The 22,963-nt window shown below is 42.6% G+C and overlaps 1 protein-coding gene across 2 annotated transcripts in view; it reads right to left on the bottom strand.

Moving 5' to 3' along the window:
* The window catches only part of ANO9 (anoctamin 9), a 63,841-nt gene that overhangs the window by 37,256 nt on the left and 3,622 nt on the right, over positions 1–22,963 (bottom strand). For both annotated transcript variants that reach the window (XM_044270135.1, XM_044270136.1), the window contains exons 2-6: positions 9,988–10,047; positions 6,901–7,014; positions 4,097–4,233; positions 2,077–2,126; positions 255–313 (exon numbers count right to left, since the gene is read on the bottom strand). In XM_044270135.1, coding sequence (XP_044126070.1) covers positions 255–313; positions 2,077–2,126; positions 4,097–4,233; positions 6,901–7,014; positions 9,988–10,047 — 420 coding nt within the window. The remainder of the gene's footprint in view (positions 1–254; positions 314–2,076; positions 2,127–4,096; positions 4,234–6,900; positions 7,015–9,987; positions 10,048–22,963) is intronic.

Here is a 22,963-nt window from a genome sequence, read left to right as displayed (position 1 = left end):
ATGGCACATAAATGATCGGATCAGCTGACAAATGAGACTTTACTCAAGCCAACACACTAATAAAGTCTAATTATCGAGACAGAGTCTTCCAAAAATTTGCCCAGTCAGCTGTCCATGTAAATGGCACCTAAGCTACAGTTTTTGTTCTGTTCTAGATAATAATTTGAGAGAAAAAAATATATACCGTAAATAAAATATAAAATAATTAGAAACAAATCTAAAACATTTATAATGTCCTTATATATCGTACTCACAGTGTGCAAAGGGAAAGCGGTTTCAAAAACTTTAATTTTTATTAGATCATCTAAGGTCTCTGAAAAGAAGGAGAATACATCAAGAGATGATTAGGAACACTCGAATGGGAAACATAACGGTGAAGATTTACTAAACAGAAGGTGCCAGAATTCTGACTCTCTATTCAGTAGATATTACGGTGATACCAAATCTTTTTATGTTTTACTAGTTTTAGATAATAAAAGTGCATTTTATGGAAATAAATTTTAATGCCAACTTATTCCAAGAGCCATAGCTTTTTTATTCTTCCGTCAACTTAGTCTTCAAAGGGCTTGTTTTTTGGATATGTCATATTTTTTTTAATAGAACCATTCAAGAGTACTTTCATTTTTTTATGGAAAAAAAAAGTCAATATCACCATCTTATTTTTATATTACCCCATTCACAGAGTGGTTTAAAATATGGGTTGCTATGCCATTTTTAAAAGTTTTGGAAAATAAATGCACTTATGGAAAAATGGTTTTAGTTATTTTTTTTATTGTGAATTTATTTTAAAAAGAAACCCAGAAAACACTATATTAGACTTTATTATGAAGTCCCACTAGGGGACTTCATAATGCGATCTGTTAATCATGTACATACTGCATCGGTATACTCAGTATTTCAAAGAGTTATTGCTTGTCCGTATTAAATTGACAATCTATTGGGCCATATCATTGGCATATAACCAAGGCAGGCCTGGAGGCCTCGAGTAGGACTCCTGACTCCCATGGCAAACCATCCCGATAGGGTAACGGAAGGATTAAATGGCTGGAAATTTTAATAACATTTGACTATATATATGTAGCATAGCAGAAAAAGGAAAATGTATAAGATTCTCAAAAAAATATAGAACATGTCCTATTCTTGTCCATTTTGCGGACAAGTATAGGACATTTCTACAGGAGTTGAAAAAAATGGCAGCAAGCACATGGCCACGTTCTGCGTTCTGAGGTTAAGTGGTTTGCAGACCACAAAACTCATATGATTGTGGGCAGTAGGTATTTGTGCACTGCCGTGCAGTCTGCCAGTCTCTGAATCTGTTACATAACGCAACATGACCACCACTAAACCAGTCGTTGCCTATGACCACTGACTTCCATTTATTGGCATGCGTTTTCACATTGGAAATACAGTGGAGGGGATTTATTATTTTAGCCTTAAGTTTAGACAGCTCAAATGTAAACTGGGCAGTGGTGCGCACTGTGTGATAGATTTGGCACATCCTAATAGACATGGTAAGCACTTTTACTTATGCTACCTCTCGGTTAGCTTACTTTACTTTATGGAAAAATGGTTTGCGCCTTTAAAAGTGGTTTCCCGGAGTTCAAAATTGATGGTCGATCCTCAAATACTGATGATATATTCTAATCGGTGGAGGGTTCAACTCCCGGCACCCCCCTGATCAGCTGTTTGAAGAGGTAGTGGCAATCCAATGAGCAATTTTCGGTGTATGTGCAGTTCAGTCCCATTCAAGTGAATGACCCTGGGCTGCAGTACCAAGCACAGCCACTATACAGCGCTGTGAGGAGGCCGCAGCACTCACCAGAGCGCCACAGACTCCCCAAACAGCTGTTTGTTGATGCTGCTGATGACCTGAGGACAAGGTCATCAATAATGAATTCCCAGAAAACCCCTTTAATAAAGTTGGTGCATTTTAGACGACTTCTTAGCCGCACAGCTAAAAGGAGTTCTTTTTAGGCACTTTTTAAAACCATCACTCTTATGGTAGAGCAGACTCTTGAGTTCTGATGGATAATAACATGCCGATTTTATTATAACAGGCATGTTATTTTCACTTACCTCCTGATCGAATACTGGTTTTGAGTAGAATAAAATTAACAATGCGAATCCTATAAATGACATAAAACAGAGCAGTGTGAGGAATAGAACCAATATGTGCTGTCAGCAGAAGTGCCAATATGGTTCTACAAGAAACTGCATTTAAAAGATGATATAGGACCTGGCTGCATAGAGTTTGCTGTTCTAAACAGAAAAAGGTTAAAAGGGTTGTCCAAGTATGTATTTAGAGGATAGGTCCTCAGTATAAAAGTCTCGGAAAAAAACGTTTATTTTGTTGCGGTGGCCATTTGATTCATAAGTGACAACAGGAACATCAGCCATATTACCTGTCATTTAACTCCTTAAAGGGGTTCTCCAGTTACTAGTACAATAAATCTATAAAAGAATCCTGAAATATTATTTTATTCTAAATAAATGACCAAATACCTATCATTATTTATAATGGCTCATTTGGTCTAGGAGGCAATCATCAGTCTGAAAGAAAATGGCCACCATCAAATACCATTGTACCAATTGTACAAACAAATCCTAATCGCATAGCCGGACGGGTTACTTCAGAACACTGAGCTACAAACCTGATTCAGCCTCATCTCTGAAATGCCGTCAGTAGCTACAGTCCTTCAAACCTCTGATAAGATCTTCAGCTACTGAGTTTCTGTATCTCCAGAGCCTGACCTAGACTACTGTTGTCCATCCTCTGCACTTCATCTGTCTCTTCATAAGCCTCATTCTTACAGAGGCTCAGCAGCTGAAGATCTCATCACTTGTAGGTAGGCAGAGCAGAGAGGAGGCTGAAGCAGGTCTGTAGCTTTTCGATGCGACCCCATGATGCAGCTGGCCACATGAGGCCAGGCCAAGCCCACCTGCGGGAACCAATGGTCTCAAAAGTTTGCCACAAACTCTTGCCATGGGTAGGCATTGCTTGACTGCATGGGGTCAGCCGCACCATGGGGTCACACCCTGAAGTTACACCATCCTGCTGTGGGATTACGATTGGTTTTATAAAAGTACTTGAAAATGTATTTATAATTAATTAATATTTCAGTATTCGCAATCATTTTATTCATTCCCAAAGAATAGCTTCAGTGTTGATTTATGTGCCAAGTTACGGTAAACCTGATTGGATGCCTATTAGGACCTGGACCATTGTTAGGCCCCCGTCTACCACAATCGCATTGCTGGGTGGTGGGCCATGAGGTAGCCCCCTCCATATCTTTTACCACTTAGGTGCTGCGCTCAACATTGACTGTGATATCTATGGGGGTGGGGGGGGGGGGGGGGTGTTGAAGGACCGGAGTTCTCTGATCCTGGCCATTAGAGAAAGGTGCCAACTGTTTAACAGAACTGTCACCTATTGTCAATTGATGGCGCCGGAACAGCTCCTGCAATTACTGTGCTGTAATAGTATGGTGCTGAGCATTAACCACCTACCCACTGCAAAATTAAAGGGGTTCTCCAGGATATGTCATCAATATCAGATCAGTGGGGGTCTGACATGCGGAACCCCCATCGTTCAGCCATTTCAGGCTGCTATGTGCCAGAGACTATAGAGTGGATGACACTAAAAGCAGATAAGTGATCAATATCTGTAGCCCGGAGTACCCCAAAGTGTCATATTGTTTGCCTGCTCAATCAATAAGAGCCACAGTGCACAATCCGTTCTTTAGGAACTAATTCAAAAGTGACACCTAACATGGGTGCACTTCCTGTTGTCACTAGCAAAATGGCCGATGCAATAGAACAGAAAAATGCCAATATTTCTGTAATGCAACAAAAATAATAACCAGATTCTGGTAATTGCTCTAAATTCTGATTTATTGAAATATGAGCATATATACATTTTAGGTGTAAGTCCCCTTCAATTAACCCTACTTGCCATATGATTGACTGATATACCTGGAGGGTTTAGTGGCATCAGTAGCGTTACAAGTAACTTTTCTGAATATAAAAGTAACAATAAGTAATACATATATTATACAAAGTGGAATAAAACTGCATATGCTAGAATAAATCTCATCACCTGCTCGTTTCAGAAACATGTTCATCAACCAGATTTGTGCAGCCTTGGTCTGGATTCTTGAGAAGCCTGACGTATTTCCTGAAAATATCGGGAGGTGCCCGCACCCCATAAAAAGTCTTTTTCCCATCTTTAGATTTCTATAAGTAGATAGAATTCATTAAGAACATAGGCCTAGATTTACTAATATATCATTATAAGGCAAAAAACTGTGGAACGAAATGGTGTAGATTGGCGCAGCTAGACTTTTTTCCGACATGATCAACAAGGGGGGGTGTTTACTGGAAAGTGAGCAGGGCTTCGCTGGAAAAGAAAGGGGACGGAGCATAAGATGTGCCATTTTGGGCCAAAATTTCAGAACAATTCTGGCATAAAAATCTGTCTCAAAGTAAGCCAACCAATAGTTGGTAGAGAGTCAGAAAAAAAGTGTCTCTCCTTGCATCTCATTTACCATCCAGCCTGAGCCCGTGATAAATGTGGTGCAGGTCTAGACAACCTGTTGAAGCCGGCAAATTGCAATCTTCACAAGTCACCTCAAGGTTCACCCCTCATAGGAAAACATAGAGACTGTGTACAATTTTATCTCATGGTTGAACATGGAGCTCTAGGCTAAAATCCTCTGCTGGAACGGCATATGAATATCTATTGCAAGTATTAGGTATCAATATATTAAATCAGACTATGTGGATGATGAAGGGTTTGTCTGGTTAACACAACCCCTATCTATATACCATTTTAGAGTATTGGGATATAAAAGAAAAGAAGACAACCCCTCGGCAGTTGAGAGGCACTACAGAGTAAGCGATATTCAAACCAGGCGATCATCAAAATATTCATGTGTTAGTGAGTTGGACAGTTTCTGTCATTCATACAAGCATAATAATGTAAAAGGGTGCACCCCAAACAGCAAACTGGCCCCTGGTTAGTTGTGTAACTGTGTGAGTCAATATAAAGGCATTCCTCATTAGTTCTGTTTGTGTGCAATTCGATGCACTCAATGTATTCCTGCCAGTCTTTGCCAATGGTTGCCACTAGATGGCCCTGTAGCATCATAGATTTTATATGAGGGCTGTAAGCAGGAAGTGAGTCAGTCTGTGGCTGAGACCACATCAGAGTCAGAACTAGTACTAAGAGTTGGCCCTGGACCACAAGCATGTTGCGGTTTCCAAAGAAAGGACCTGACAAAAGGGAGATCCCCAGGCTGCTGTGAGTGGAGAAGCAGCAGAGAGATGTGAAGTTGGAGAAGTGAAATCTTCTATCCAACCCCTGTGAGTTGCACCTGTGTATGATGTTGGCACAGACATCAGCCAAGATGAGACTGGGCTGCAAAATGCCAGATAGACTATTGAAGTTTGTAAGTGAATGGCCACAAGTTTGGCCTAGATATGCCCTTGAGGCCTAGGTAGGTCTGCAGCGTTATTAAGAGTAGTAGAGTGTGACGTGCACATGGAAGCACAGACTCAAGATAAAAAGCCACAGAAGAATTCGGAGGCTTTAGACAGTTGATGTGGGAAAATGATGGTGAACTGTGGTGAGAACCAAGAACCACTGACTGCACTATGCCATATGAGCCCTTCACAGCCAATGCCAAACCCAAGCCATGACCTTGCAGATATAGAAGTGCAAGACACACTCATAGGTAATTGGTGTAAACAGCAACAGTTACTGAACATGCTGTGAACTGTTTCAACAACTCAGTGTTACTCTTAAAATGGAAAGTTCACAAGTATCCTAGAAATGGGTAATGACATATGCAAGAGGATGAGGAGAATGCTCCCAGAGATCCATAGTGGCACATCAGTTAGCTTGGGCATAATCTGACCATTAGGCCTTCCCAGAGACTGTAAAGCATTTAGCTTTTGTTAAAGAAACAATTTCTCTTTCAGTGTGCAACTGCTAAGCATGTGTGCCTCTATAAGTGAGGAGCTAAAATAAAGCCAACCTTGTGTACACAGTCCCATGTCAGACTTCTTTCATGGGGTAACAAGACCCTCATCACAATAAGATCAGTTGGCAGAACAAAGCCTTCTTCTTCATGGTCTCGTGGTGTCAACAATGCTGCACCTAGTGAGCAGATCTTGTTTGCTATTTAGTCAAAATTAAGGGCATCACTTTAAAGTGGTCCTAGTTAAAGTTGTTACTAGTCCAGAAAAGTCTTTCCCTTTAAAATCTTGTGTAAAGAAACGTGGCTTTGCTATTAACACTGAGAACATCTTGAGATTCCCAATTCTTGCAGGATGTGTGTAAACATTACAGCCATGGTTGCAGCTTGTCCAAAGCTCAGGCCCTGCACATGTGCATAGGCATGTCGAGAACCACAGGTGGGACTTACACTTAGGTTGCTGGCACACAGTGCAGTTCTGACATGCTATCAGGATGCAGTTTTCATTTTAGCCAGTTTAGCAGCCTCATTAAACCCTGGTGTTCTGCATAGTGGGAATGATTTAATGAGGTTCAGCTAGCTACAATAAAAAAAAACTGCATCCTAAATGCATGTCAGAACTTCAATGTGTGCCAGCACCCTTACTGTGAGAATGGGGGTCTGTCAACCCCTGTCTCATGGCTGCTGTGAATGGAGAGGTGGCTGCGCATGGGGACCTTGGTCTTGTTATATGTTTATGACCTATCCTGTTGATGAATTCCTCTTGAACTTGACACAAGTTCCTACTGGTAATTTTTTTCTCAACTCAAGAACTCAAAACATTTGAAAGAATGTAGGAAAAAAAGGCAATTAGAAAAAAAAAATTGTTACACCATTTGTTTTAACAAATCATTTTTTTTAGCAGATGATCTTGAGAAATGCAAACCTTTATCTTGAAGTGCTTCTTTTCCAGTTCAGACATGTACTGCCGCCTCTTCTCCTCAGCCTCGCTGTCGAGAGAACTGCTATCACACACCAGCACAAAGTCCCAATTCACCTCCTAGCAAGAATCAGAACCTGATTAACTTCTCAATCTACCTCCTACTGCATGCACACCGGATCTGACAGAGAGGTGTGCCTTGGACATGCAAGCGTGACATATTTATGTTTCCAATTTTTCTATACAACCCCTCAAATCATCTAAATCCTTCTAGAAAGGAATTAAGAACTTTACAGATAGACAATTGGATGACACAGCAAACAAGTATACATTTTATGCATAAGGATCAGTCCTGAAAAGCTAGCAGGTGGCAAATCATTTTGGTCTTCCAAGGTACACATGGAATCATCTGTGTGTGCACTTTCCATCGAGAGTGCCTTCACTTGAAAGCAAAAATACAGCACACAACCCTATTAATGCTATCTAAACTATGGAAACCTTGATGGAGCCCTGGTGGCCAGTGAAGGTCTTTAGACATTATTTTAGAGTGGTTGTAAGACTGAAATGGCCTCATGGCTTCCACTATAAATGGAAGCTATAGTGCAGACATAAACATAGCCTAAGATTTATAATATTATACCAGAGAACTCAAGAAATTACACACAAGGAGGATCTTAAACAGTAGTACTGCCGTATATCTTCAAAAAGTAAGTGATTGATGTGGTTGACCCCACACCCTTGGGGAATAGTTGTTAAACAAGTCTAACCCTAGAGTTACATTTGCATGGGGTTTATATGTTCTCCTTATGTTGGCGCTCTGTCCCAGATCACCATTAGATAAGATCACCAAGGCTCTTCTGGTTCAGTGATGGCACCAAACGGAGGAACAGACAGAGGGAGGCAATTATAGGACAATTATATTTGGACACAAAATATTAGAAGTGGTTGTGCTCACCTTTTCAGTGTTAAGCACAACACTAATGGAGAGCCTTCAATAGAGTGGTCGGTGTAGCCGATGTCGTAAAGGTCCTCTCAGTATTCGGGGGCCAACAAAAGGAGAACATCAAGGAAAAGAACAATGGGCAGAGCAACTTTGTCGGAGCCAGCAAATCGTCCAGATCCTGCTGGGTCCGACGCCAGACTGCTGAGCTCCTCTTACAGACTTGAAAAAGGAGTATCTACACAAAACACATTGTTTTATAGAAGGATGAATAAAAGAGGTTTCTGGTTTGGCAACTGTGGTCGTGCTTGTACTAAGTGATGTCCACACACAGGTAGTTGTTCTGCCCATTGTTCTTTTCCTTGCGGTTCAGCGATGGCAGGATGGCCTTTGTCCTTACAGTCTGTATGGCCTACATATGTGAACCTTACACCACTTCCCTAAAGTAGCTCATTGTACAAGAAGGGGCACTGTAGTTGGCACTAATATGTGGATCTTGTGGTCAGCATTTAAACATTCAGTGGTCCTAAGGCTGGTACGAATATGAAGGTCCCCGTGTCAGGCACTTGAATAGGGAGTATCAGACCGCTTTTTTAGAGTTAATTTAAAAAAGGTGGGATAATTAGGTAAGCACAGCCAGTGGCGTACATAGAGAAGTAAGGGCCCCATAACAAGGATCAAACCAGCCCCCCCAACAGAACAGAAAGGTTTCTGCCTAAACCCTTTTCAATGACCCTTGGGCCATTTTTCCACTGCCTTATTTACCAAGGCCCCTTTCACACGGGCGAGTATTCCGCGCGGGTGCAATGCGTGATGTAAACGCATTGCACCCGCACTGAATCTGGACCCATTCATTTCTATGGGGCTGTGCACACGAGCGGTGATTTTCACGCATCACTTATGCGTTGCGTGAAAACCGCAGCAAGCTCTATATTGTGCGTTGCGGTGCGATAATCCACGCAACGAAGGCCCCATAGAGGTGAATGGGGTTGCGTGAAAATCGCAAGCATTCGCAAGCAAGTGCGGATGCGGTGCGATTTTCACGCACGGTTGCTAGGAGACAATCACGATGGAGACCCAATCATTATTATTTTCTGTTATAAGGAAAAATAATAGCATTCTGAATATAGAATGCATAGTAAAATAGTGCTGGAGGGGTTAAAAAAATAAAAAAGATTTAACTCACCTTAGTCCACTTGATCGCGCTGCCCGGCATCTCGTCTGTCTCCTTTGCTGAACAGTACCTGTGGTGACGTCACTCCGGTCATCACATGTTCCATCACATGATCTTTTACCATGGTGATGGATCATGTGATGACCGGAGTGACGTCACCACAGGTCCTGTTCCTGCAATGAATGCTCAACACAGGTCCTGTTCCTGCAATGAATGCTCACCACAGGTCCTGTTCAGCAAAGGAGACAGAAGAGCTGCTGGGCTACGCGATCAAGTGGACTAAGTGAGTTAAATTTTTTATTTTATTTTTTAACCCCTCCAGCGCTATTTTACTATGCATTCTGTATTCAGAATGCTATTATTTTCCCTTATAACCATGTTATAAGGGAAAATAATACAATCTACAGAACACCGATCCCAGACCCGAACTTCTGTGAAGAAGTTCGGGTTTGGGTACCAAACATGTGCGATTTTTCTCACGCAAGTGCAAAACGCATTACAATGTTTTGCACTCGCGCTGAAAAATCGCGGGTGTTCCCGCAACGCACATGCACATTTTCCCGCAACGCCCGTCTGAAAGAGGCCTAAAAGTTGTTCCTTTACCGGGTAGAGCCCTGACCAAGTTTTCACCTCCAGTAGAAGAGGAGATAATCCCAACTAAGACTGGGCCCCCCTCTTGCTCTGGACCCCATAGCAGTGGCATGGTCTGCCGCTATGGTAGTTACGCCCTTGAGCACAGCATTTTGCCACCTATAGCCCCCTGGCCAATATCTAATCCCTACTAATTCACAATCACAGGGCAAGGATTTTTTATGTTTCCTGTTACCTAGGCTATGATCACATAGCGATTTTCCTTTACATTCTGGATATGCTCCAGAAAAGCTCCCTGTTGCATATGCCAGACATATCCATAGGTTCCATTCATCCTGCTAAAAGTCTCGAAAAGTAGAAAACGAATGAAAATTCTCTGTACACTCACTGCGTATATCATTGGATCGAAATGTAGCAAGTGCTCCTGCCATGGCGTCCTCACGGGTTCCTGGGAAAACAGTAATAGACTTTAGTGTAGGTATAAAGGGTACAGTATGTTGTAGGTGTAAATTGGGAGTGGAGATCTACTCCATACACTACGGAATACACTATTGTACTTATATCCCCACAAATATGGGGGTCATTTATTAAGACCGGCATTTACGATATTAGTTTTAAAAGGGCATCTGTCAGTAGATTTGTACCTATGAAACTGGCTGATCTGTTGTATATGCACTTGGCAGCTGAAGGCATCTGTGTTGGTTCCATGTTCATATGTGCCCACATTAATATATGCAAATGAGGGTCTAGGAGCAACGGGGGCGTTGCCGTTACACCTAGAGGGTCTGCTCGCTTCACAACTGCCGTGCCCTCTGCACTTTGATTGACAGGGCCAGGCAGCGTAAACATCATCACTTGTGGCCCTGACTTCTGCTAAACTAAAAGAGCAGAGGACGAAGCAATTGCAGAGAGAGCAGAGCCTCCAGGTGTAATGGTAACGCCCCCATTGCTCCTAGAGGCTAATTTGCATATATTAAAACATAATTATTCTCAGCAATGCGGGCACATATGAACATGGGACCAGCACAGATGCCTTCAGCTGCCAAGTGCAAATGTAACAGGTCAGCCAGTGTCATAGGTACAAAACTGCTGACAGATGCCCTTTAATAACACCTGAACATTATAAAGAGGCGCCGACCTCTACATAACTTTGGAGCATCCAGCGCCAGTCCAAAGGTAAGACAGCTTCCTGCCTAAAACAGGCATAGAAAATGATGAATGCCCACGCCATGCCAACTTTTTTAGTCCTGGCGCGAGTGGGTAAAAGTGCCAGATTGGGGTGAAAAAAACTGTTGCGCCGCAATCTGTGCCAGAAATACGGCTAATATAGGTATATTTCTGGATAATAAATGACCCCCATTGTCTATAGAATCATTCATTCTCTGTACAGTTAGTAAAATATTACCGACCAGTTTTAAATACACCCAGTGTAGTCAAATCTCATCAGGGGATCATGTGTGGTCCTACTAATCTGTTACTTAAAATAGTTTCAGTATTTTATTGTGATAAAGGGGTTATCCCATGATGGATGTAAAACATGAAAACCAAACATCATACAGAACATGACAATCTCTTTCTAACAAAGCTAGAACCAGCCCTGTACCTCACATGGGTCTAGAGATCTCCCCATTTATTGTCCTAATCGCTCTGCTAGATTTATTTCAAGCTGGCAGCTCGAGGGCGTGTCCTCTCTCAGGGGGTGTATTCTTTACACTGCAGCTCTCTCTCTGTAGCTGTCACAGCTTCTAACAAAAGACCTGGCTGGTGGCAATTGAAGGATGGAACGGAGCATGTGTGACCACCTCAGTAGGTGGACGTGCACAGTACGATATAATGAAGTAAAGAGAATATCCTATAACTGGAGCATTTTTGTAACAGAAAATAATTTACAAAAGTAACTAGTTTTTCATGCTAAATTATAATAAATTAACATTTAATGGCGGCAAAAGAGGGGTTGCAACAAAAAATACCTAAATCAGAATATTTTTGTAATGGCATAATATTAAAAATTTAGCATAGCCACTGACTCATTTAATAAAATCTGCATAGTGCCATTCGCTGTTTGTTCTTTTTCTTATTTTTCTGTCTAGCTCGCTGAGGTAGATGCACCTGATCTTTGATAGAGAGAGAGCTGCAGCAGAAAGGACCCCCCCCCCCCCCTTCCCTGGGCGGCCAGCTTGATATAAATCTGTCATAGCAATTGGAGCAATGAATGGGGAGATCTCTGGATCCATGGGAGGTACAGGGCTGGTTCTAGCTTTGTTAGAAAGAGATTGTCATGTTCTATATTATGTCTTTCTTTTTCCATGAACCATGGGAGGACTAATTTAAATGCAAACTGCAAAATCCCATTAATAAGAAACCGTCACAGAGGGCGCTATTACACACGCTGATTGAGCTGTGGGTACTGCGCGGTGGGTACCACCAATTACCTGTACTCTGAAAACCAACCAAAAGGAATGGGTCAATCAGGTACAAAAAAACTTATAATACTGAAGTGATCAAAAAAACACAACATGATTTTATTGAGAATCACAAAAGAACATAATTGGCACGAGTCACAAAACACATATAACACAGGTAACAATACATAAAAGTATTAAAAACCAAGAGGACCGATGGTGGACTGTTGGTATATATTTATAGAGTGCAAGTGCAATAATTATGATTGGTCACTAGTAGAAAAGCATATTACACCAAACCACTATGGCTCAAAAAGACATAGTACAAAGAAACTCATGTGCATATTTGTACAACAGACACCTAAGCATGTGGCAGATAATACACCCCACAAGGGCTGACTGAGGCAATAGAGCAGCTAGAAATGTAATAGGCACATAGAAAATACTGACCAACCAACCTAGTATACCCCACACGAACACCACCGGTCCACTCCCCAACGCACGTTTCGCGTTTAGCTTTTTCAAGGGGGTACTGGCTGTTGTGGTGAGGATGGTCTCTTAAATAGGTGGAGTGGCTATACCGTGTTTGCCGATAGGTTTACATTGATTCCCCTTGCTAATGTTATTGGCTGGCCTGTCGTCTATCCATTTCAACTCACCTGAATTATATAAAGTGGTGAGTGCTCATTATGTGGCGCCCGGCACTCCGCCATGAACGCCGAGCTCGCAGCCACGCCCAGCCGGTCCGGAGAAGGAGAGTCACGCAATTACTGCGCGACGATCTTCATCCAGGAGCGGCGGGCAGGGCCCGAGTCCGGTGCATGCGCGGACCGTCGGGCGCACCGCAACCACCATATTACGTGAGGGCAATCTGGATTGGCGACTACTATCAATGTAGGCAATGGGGTTATTTTATCAAACCTCAACCCTAATACAATTGGGGTATAAAACGCCATCCCATACATATATAACACCACATTTGAGCAAGTTTTAAATGCAAATTCAGATGTATAAATGCAGCACCCAGGGAGCAAAAAAGGAGGAGACAACAAGGCGGTAAAAGAAAGACAAGGGAGGGGAGAAGAGACAAATCAAATCAGAACTTCTCATCCAATATTATCTATCCTGCTTAGAGGGGAATCATATATTAGAAAAAAGACAAAAAAAAAAAAAAAACACCAATGTGATATATGTGTGCATAATGCAAATACATTACGCGCACAACATATAACACCAAATTAAGATGACAATTATCTATGTGATGATACCCAATAGCATGGTGTATGTAAATACATTTGTCAATCATTTGATAACTAATCTAGTGATGAAACCAAAACAACAAAAATAAAAATAAAATACCAAAAAAAGAAAAGGACAAACAAGTGAAAAAAAAATATATTTTTTGGCGTGCTCACAACAATATATATGATGCTGTGAAAAAAATATATGTGATGTAATAGGATACCTGTGGAGAAAATTTGTTATACCATATGTGTGTTAAATCAATATACAATATCATAATAAACCAGGATCTAAGGTGAATTAAATCCATACAAATAAAATCCATTCGGCCGTGATTACTATAGCAAGAACCCTAAATACCAACTATTTGTAGTTACACAATTACAATTATGCCCCATTCTAAGCCATTATATCTCCCCATCACCCAATGATAGAACCCATGCACATCTTACCCGCCTCAATAGCCCCTATAGAGACACACTATATGCGCCTACCATAGATGCTACATTCATACACATGAAGGTGGGTTGGCCTTTTACACGATTAATAGCCCATTCAGGACTCATACTCACACTACCAGCATAATTACAATAAAAGAACCTGAACACAGCAAGGAGATTCATATCTGTACTCTGCCACTAAAAACTAAAGCACATGTGTCTCCCAGCAATTAGCAGTAAGCAGAGTGGTTATGTGGCTTGGCCACACACATGTAATGGCTATTCAAATTTTCAGCAGAAGATGAACAAAGTGTAACTGTCACTTTTTTTTTTTCTATAATATATAGGGGCAGCGCTACACACCATTTTTGTAATATACTTTAAAGGGAATCTGTCACTAGCAATTTACCAATTTTTTTTTTCATGAATCCATGTTTCACAGAGTACCTTTTTTCCACCTGTCTTGTTCTTTTGATTTTGAGTCTTGTCATTTCTTCAAAAAATCTAATCTTATGATATGTAAATGACGCTGTAAGGAGCCCAGAGGGGCGTTATTCTTTCTCCACGGTGCCCAGGAACGCCCCTCTGAAGTGCCGTGCCCGGCACTTCAAGTAATAACGCCTCCAAGTTCATCTAAATCGCCTCCCAGAGGCGCGGCTAAGTGCTCAACACCCCCCCCCCCCAGCACCGCGCTCTGCGGCAAACACCCCGATCCTCCTCTCGCCGGCATCCCAAATCCCGCGCATGCGCAGTGCCGTCAGTCATCTTATCATAGCACAGGCAATCGGCGGCACTGCGCATGCGCGGGATTTGGGATGCCAGTGAGAGGAGGATTGGGGTGTTTGCCGCAGAGCGCGGCGCTGAGGGGGGGGGGGGTGGTGTTGAGCACTTAGCCGTGCCTCTGGGAGGCGATTTAGATGAAATTGGAGGCGTTATTACTTTTCAAATTTAGCCGGGCACGTCCCTTCAGAGGGGCGTTCCTGGGCACAGTGGAGAAAGAATAACGCCCCTCTGGGCTCCTTACAGCGTCATTTACATATCATAAGATTCGATTTTTTGAAGAAATGACAAGACTCACAATCAAAAGAACAAGACAGGTGGAAAAAAGGTACTCTGTTAAACATGGATTCATGAAAAAAAAAAATTGGTAAATTGCTAGTGACAGATTCCCTTTAATTACTGAAATCGTACATTTCTACAAGAAAAACCGCTCTAAAGAGGCCCATTTCGAGCCTTAGCCAACGCTCCTCTGTTTACATAACAGATCAGTGTTGATCAGGTCTCCACGGTTATGTAAACAGAAGACAGAGGAGCGTTGGCTAAGGCTCGAAATGGGCCTCTTTAGAGCGATTTTTCTTATAGAAATGTACGATTTCAGTAATTAAAGTATATTACAAAAATGTTCAGCATCACTGCCCCTATTAATTACAACAAAAAACGAACAACAGTTACACTTTAAGCACCCTGGGCAATGCTGAACCCTTATGATGAGGATTACCCTTCAGATAACATCTTACTCTCACAGCAGCAGTAAACTATCTACTATATATAGGATTTTTATCTTTCAGTACTGACTATTACAGAAGACAATATTTTTTATTTTGTTTCAAACTGTATAGTACAGCTGAAATGAAAATGAAAAACAGACAAAAATATTTTTAAAAAACAATTCTAAGAATATTGAGTTAACAAAAATACTGTTGATGCATTGTTTTTTTTTTCTCATCCAAATAACTTTCACCAAAAATTGGAGGCATTTCTTTTTTTTTTTACAGATTCCTACTGTACTGATCCATAATATCACCATGTGCATGAGCCAAAAGTTCAACTGAGAGAAACCACTTTAAAGTCATGTTTCTAAGGGAATTTTTAATTTAAGGACTACTATGTGACATTTGTAATCTTGCAATACTCTTCTGTAATTAGGAGTAATTAACTGCAGTTATAAAATACCAGAGAAATGTGCCCTCGATTATCAGAGGTACGACTCTAGGACAAAATGTTATTATATATATGTAAAGGCAGCCAACAGAACCAATTCTGTAACCAGCAGAAGAAAGTGGACAAATAGGAAGGTCCAATATTCTTTACCGATGGTCCAATGTATTGGTTACCTCCGGAACAGAAGGTACCGAGCATCATACTGTATCATGAGGCAAGCGCCACCATATTTGCAGTATCAGCTGTCCTGTGGATTATTGTTGGATTATTTCCCCTTGGAAAGAGAATATTTCTGTGAATAGCTTTATATGAATAAATACATTTTTATGTGCTTTTAAATACCAAAGGCTGTCACGACTGAAATGGTTCCAGCTAAATTCATATTTGAAAAAAAATGTAAATAACATAAAATAATGGCTCGGCTTGATGGCTGTCCAGCTGCATTGCATTTCTCTGCTTTCAGCACATTCCTAATCCATTTTTTTAAAGCGTAACTGCACTTGCAGAAAACATTTGGCATGCTCTATTGACATTGTCACGGACGTTTCCATGGCAGGTACCAGAAGATCAGAGAGACTGGCAACACGTTGGTTAAATTTACAAGTTCTTTGGTCTGTGTTTTGGTGAATGCCACACCCCTTGCTTCAGGTGTCGCTTGTTGGTAATTTACCTTCCCCATAAGTAGCCGCTTCTCACTCTTGGAGGTGCGGTTTATAGATGGTCTTCCTACTAGCTGGTCAGTTGTACTCTGTGGTGCTTCTACTCCATTTTTTTTACTTTAAGTTAAGTCTTGTCTTTTCTTATTGTATTGTGTTTGTTATATTCCCTGTTTGTATCTGGGCCTAAGACAGAGACTTCCATTTGTCCATCTGGGGAGGAATGGATTGTCTCTGGTCCTAACCTTATTCCAGGGCCTTATTGGGAAATAAGGGCCTAGGTACCCCGCATATGAATATTCCTACCTTCAAGGTCTATTCATGTTGATAAGCAGTTAGGGCCCGAATTAGGGTTGTTTAGGAGGTGATCTTTTCCTTCCCTAGTTTTCAGGCCCAGTTACTGTTCCCCTTTCCTCCTTTGTTCAGTGTGGAGCCCCCCCCCACTGATCGTTACAGATATCCTCAGGAGTTTTGATTGGTGGAGGCCTGAATTACTGGAAGAAAGGGGCAGAAGCACCTCTTCTCAGTAGGGTACGGCCTCACTCCACAGCCATGCAGAGGCTTAGACATGGCCAAGAACTGCTCGCCCATGTCAGCTGTGGTATCGTGTTAAAAGGGTTGTCCGAGCTTGACTAAGTGATGGCCTAGCCTCAGGGTAGATCATCTATTCTCTATCTATAAGAGCAAGACTTGAGGCTCGAATACTCTTTAGTGAGAGACTCTTAACTGAAACTACAACTATACTTCAAATGAAGGTTAATAATATGATTTTATTAAATATAATAAGTACAATAGTATATACATATAGTGATATAATATCCTTCTTTTGCACTTATCTGAATACAAAGGATAAAGAACATAATACACTTTAACTTTAGTCCTGACTACATCCAGAATAAAGGTACTTACATCACTGATTGAGCTAACATCATCTGACAGCGACACATCAGCTGGGAAGCCATTTTCAGCTAAAGCAGTCAGAGATTTGATCGGGAAAACTCCAATTAGGTCCCTATGCTAGGCATCCCTTCGTAGAATGAGTTTCTGACCTCTTCCCCGAAGGGGTACAGCTATATGCAGATTAAACCAAGAACTCCACTCTGTCAACTTCCTAGTGGAGAGCACTGTGACTGTGAAGTTGAAGTCAATGGGACAAGCGCTACAAGGTTGAGAGAGCCGTCTGCTTCCAGCAATGGAGCTACACCTGAACGGCTCATTGGAAGTCCGACACCATGCAACCCCACCACCGATCAGCTAGTGGTGGTCTATCCTGAGGAGTGGCCATCACTAAGCACCGTTTGGACAACCTCTAACTCAGGAAGGAAAGAAACCTCCCATGGAGCAGAGAGGCAAAAGTTCACTTGATCTTGATTTTCAGAATGAAAATGTGCGATCCCTTGGAAACAAAGCTGATGAATTGGCAGGTTTTTAGGGAATGAAGCTAACTTTGGTTAAGGCCTCATACACATGACCGTTCAGTTTTTTTGGGGGTCCGCAAACTGAGGATCTGCAAAACACGGAAGACGTTCGTTTGCCTTCCGCAATTTGTGGAATGGAACAGGCGACTCATTGTAGAAATGCCTATTCTTGTCCGCAAAACGGACAAGAATAGGACACGTTAAATTTTTTGCGGGGATACGTAGCGGAGCAACGGATGCGGACAGCAAACTGAGTGCTGTCCGCATCTTTTGCGGCCCCATTGAAGTGAATGGGTCCGCACCCGAGCAGCAAAAACTGCGGCTCGGATGCGGACCAGAACAACGGTCGTGTGCATGAGGCCTAACTGAGACCTAGCTACACCTGATATCCCAGATTTCAACATGTCCGTACTGGGTTTTCATCTTTTAAGAACAGATAGAGATTTGGTAGTCAGTGGAAAAGAGAAGGAAGGAGGAAATCTGGTGTTTCATGTTAATCTGCAATGGTGTAATAGGGAACATTATGAAAGGACATTTACTGACGCCACTGCTGTAAGAAGATTGAAATGTTGGTGGTTGGCATTATTTACCAAGGAAATGTCCTGTAATTGTATATCCCTCCAATTGCTGATGCTATTATGGTGTAAGATGCATTATCAGATGCCATTGCTAAAATGCAAACTCAATATCCAAATTCCTGGGATTTTAACCAGGTGTCTGCTTCCTCTGTACTGCGTAAACTTACACAATATGTGGTTTTCTCAACAAAGGACAACAAAGCATTAGACCTACTGTTCACTAATGTAAGTGACTCATATTCCTATTGCATTGCCGCTGTTAAAGGGCATCTATCAGCAGATCTGTCCCTATGACACTGGCTGACCTGTTACATGTGCACTTGGCAGCTGAAGGCATCTGTGTTGGTCCCATGTTCATATGTGCCCGCATTGCTGAAAAAAATTATATTTTAATATATGCAAATGAGCCTCTAGGAGCAATGGGGGCATTGTCGCTACACCTAGAGGCTCTGCTCTCTCTGCACCCTATCCACTTTGATTGATAGGGCCAGGTGTGATGACGTTTTCACTGCCTGGCCTTGTCAATCAAAGTGAAGAGAGCAGTTGCTGACAGAGCTGACCATCAAGGGGTAAGGGAAACACCCCCGTTGCTCCTAGAGGCTCATTTGCATATATTAAAACATCATTTTTCTCAGCAAAGCGGGCACATATGAACATGGGAGCAACACAGATGTCTTCAGCTGCCAAGCGCACATGTAACAGGTCAGCCAGTTTCATAGGTACAAAACTGCTGACAGATGCCCTTTAATCTGCATACATTGCATACAGTGGCATATGTTACCCATTGACTCCCATGATGAAAAATAAAAACTTTGCATCTCGGTATGCGTTTTCTGCTCCATGCCCAGGGGTGCACCACCAATAAGACTAGGTAAGGCAATTGCCTCATGCAGAACCAGGTAGGGGCAAGAGAGGGGCAGCAGAAGGGCCATGGGACAAGGGGTTAGGTTAAGAAATTGGCATTGGAGGGGGGGGGGGGGGGGGCGCCGTTTCAGTTTTTGTCTCAGGCAGCAGAAAGGCTAGGTGCACCCCTGTCCATGCCTCAGCATAGAATAAGGTTGTATACTATGCTATTCTATACAGGAGGAAGGTTTGCTAGCCGGACTGATGACTAATGTGATCTTGAATGATAGTCAACGGTGTCGCACTGCGACATGACAGTCGCACCATGTCGTAGTGTGACCCCATTGACTATTATTGTAAAAAAAAGGCACACAACTTTTTTGTGACGACAAGTCGGGGGTAGCTCTAGCCTAAAAGGCTTTCTAGGACTCCAATATTGATGGCTTATCCTCAAGATAGGTCTTCGATATTTGATAGGAGGGAGTCTGACCCCTAGCACACCCACAGATCAGCTGTTGTATGGAGCTGCGCTGCTCAGGTGAGTGTTGCTGCCTCTTCACAGCGCCATATGTTGTATAGTGGTCATGCTTGATATTGCAGGTCAGGCCCATTCACTTAAATAAAACCAAGCTTCGCCTAGGTCATGTGACCGATGAATGCGACTTCACTGGCCTAAGAAAAGGCTGCAGCACTCACTGGAGCATGGCTGCCTCTAGAGCTGATTGAGGGGGCAAGAGGGAGGGGACCGGCTGTGGCCCCAACGACCAGATATTGATGACCTATCCTGTGGATAAGTCATCAATATAATCATCAATATATAAATCCTGGAACACCTCTCAGTCCCCTATTTTTATGAAATATGATGGAGATTTATCAAACTGGTGTAAAGTACAACTGGCTTACTTGCCCATAGCAACCAATCAAATTCCACCTTTCATTTTCCAAAAGAGCTCTGAAAAATGAAAGGTGGAATCTGATTGGTTGCTATGGGCAACTAAGCCAGTTACACCAGTTTGATAAATCTCCCCTTATGTGTAAATTTACAGGAGGCTGGTAACCCGGGGCTATATGTAAAGCACTCCCCACACAAGCACTCAGCAAAAACATAGGAGGAGATTTATCAAACTGGTTTAAAAGGAGAACTGGCTCAGTTGCCCAGAGCAGCCAATCAGATTCCACCTTTCATTTTCCAAAGGAGGTGTGAAAAATGAAAGGTGGAATCTGATTGGTTTCTATGGGCAACTAAGCCAGTTCTGCTTTACAAACCTCCCCCCTAGCGTTTTGCTGACATAAAGCTACCTGCCACATGTACAGTAATTGATGACCTTGATCCTAGTTTATTGGGTGTGTTTCTGACGGGCAGGCCAGCCGGTGACATACGGTATACGTTACGTACATGAATAGCATGAAGGCTCCTCTCAAATTCCTGCTTCCTTTGTCACTTCGCTCGCAAACACAGTCTACGATAAGTAATTGGCAGATTTGCTGTAGTCGCTTAACAGCGTTAATCATTACAATTTACAGCCGGGCGGACTGATATCCAGCTTACTGGCAATAGTTTATTGTACGTGAGGGGAATTCTGTCCTTATCAAGGGAAAACTGCAATTATTAACTGATGCAACACCGGGGAGAAGTGCTCGTTCAGACAAAGGATTTTACCATCCGGATGACGTTCGAGTGTACAAACAAGTTCCCCGACTGAACACTAACAAAGCCAATGGGTCAATACGGCAGGGATGGGGCCGGATCTCCACTGGCTCCTATTAAAGTTAAAGGGGTATTCCCATCACAGTTCGGGAAATGTTTTTTTTACAGTACAAATTAATTTATGAAGTTATTGCGCGAATGCACGCAAGACTAAGGCCCCTTTCACACAGGTGAGATTTCCGCGCGGGTGCAATGCGTGAGGTGAACGCATTGCACCCGCACTGAATCCGGACCCATTCATTTCTATGGGGCTGTGCACATGAGCAGTGATTTTCACGCACCACTTGTGCGTTGCGTGAAAATCGCAGCATGCTCTATATTGTGCGTTTTTCACGTAACGCAGGCCCCATAGAAGTTAATGGGGCTGCGTGAAAATCGCAAGCATCCGCAAGCAAGTGCGGATGCTGTGCGATTTTCACGCACGGTTGCTAGGAGACGATCGGGATGGGGACCCGATCCTTATTATTTTCCCTTATAACATGGTTATAAGGGAAAATAATAGCATTCTAATACTGTACCGAGCTCCTGCTCTATACAGTATTGGAAGGAAGTTTTATGCAAACCGACTTCGGATGTTTCATCGGAAGACGATTCGCTCATCCCTAGTAGTGATATATCGAAGGTTGTATTGATGGGGGTCTGACTGCCGAGAACTCACCGATCACTACAATGAGGAGAAAGAGATGCCTGTATATTGTGCACTTTCTCCTCGCTGCCGGAGATGGAAAGTCTATGGCCGTGTCTTGCTTCCGTCTCCTGCAGCAGGGAGAGAGAGCGCGATATGCGACCGATTCTCTCCTCCTTCTAGCAATCGTGGGGGGCTCAGACCCCACTGGTCAAAACCTTTGATATGTCGTTATCACATATGAAAGGTTTGTGAAAGCTCAGTGAAAGCCTCGCAGGTTCCGTATTATGTCTGCGAGCTTGGAGACTTACAATGGATGTCCAGAATGTATTATTGTTTTTTAAATGTCCTCCTCCAGTGGATCCAAAACGAAGCAGTGGTTTCACATCACGTTTTTTCCCATCCATCAAACGAAGGCATAAAACGCGATTTGAACCCACCCCAAGTATAGCTCTCTTCACAGTTTCCGCTGGGAGCGGAGGGCATATTAAATAAACAAATAAATACATTTTTAAAAAATTAGGATGATTTTCCAATATTCTAATAATTGATGGGCCATCTTCAGGATATGCCAATAACATCAGATCAACCTGGACCAGACATTCCGTACTCCTGCCGATCAGCTGTTCGGAGGGCAGCGCTAGAACCACTCTGTCCGTTGTGTAGCGGCTCTGCAATAACCAGCTCCATCTACTACACAACGGACTGAGCTATGGAGCGCCTGCGCCGCAGCTACAGTACTGCAGAACAGCTGATTGCCGAAATGTTCATTGCTGATCATTGACCCAGGTAAAACGACCTTTTGATCAGCGGACAGACGAGGAAATGTTAGTTTGTCAGCAAATCAGATGTTTTATCTTTTGTTTACTGCACATCTCCTTGTGTAAGCAGGACACGTGCTGCCGACTGCTGTGCGCAATAACAGCCGCGCTACTCATCCAGGCGATAACGCAGCTATTTGTCCGGGCAATTATCTGCCCGTGTGAAGGTCCTTAGACCAAGCACATAGGGGCACATTTATTCTAGTGTTTGTGCTTATTTTTGGTTAAGAATCTCAGCCTGACAAGAATGTTAAGAATAAAACAAAAAATAGCTTTATTTGTAACCACTTAAATAAAATCAGGGCTCCTAGACCCACAAAATAGCAATGCGGGCTGTTAGGGTATAAACAATGGTAAGGGGCGCAAGTATAACTGTAAACCGTTTTGGAGAATGTTTATGCAACGTAAAGCTGCCATTGAACTTTATCTCAAGGTCTGGACTCAAGTAATTATTTTATCCCTCAATAATTCCCCCTATTTATTGCTTCAGAGCCAAAGCTTGGGGTAGGAGCACCGTGACACACAAAGAGACATGTTAGGCCGTACTATACCACTCGGCATTCCTACACCTGAGTCGCGTTATAGAGGGCCCTAGGAGGAGGCGCCTGTTGCACCTACAGTAGAGTCTGAAACTTGCTTAGTGGCTGCTAAGAGAACGCCGCCCGCCACTGATGGTGTGCGGAGCGCATG

Source organism: Bufo gargarizans, chromosome 10 (genome assembly GCF_014858855.1).
Source record: "Bufo gargarizans isolate SCDJY-AF-19 chromosome 10, ASM1485885v1, whole genome shotgun sequence".
Lineage (NCBI taxonomy): Eukaryota > Metazoa > Chordata > Amphibia > Anura > Bufonidae > Bufo > Bufo gargarizans.
Note: the sequence above shows the minus strand (reverse complement) of the source record. Positions and strands in the feature narration are given on the sequence as shown.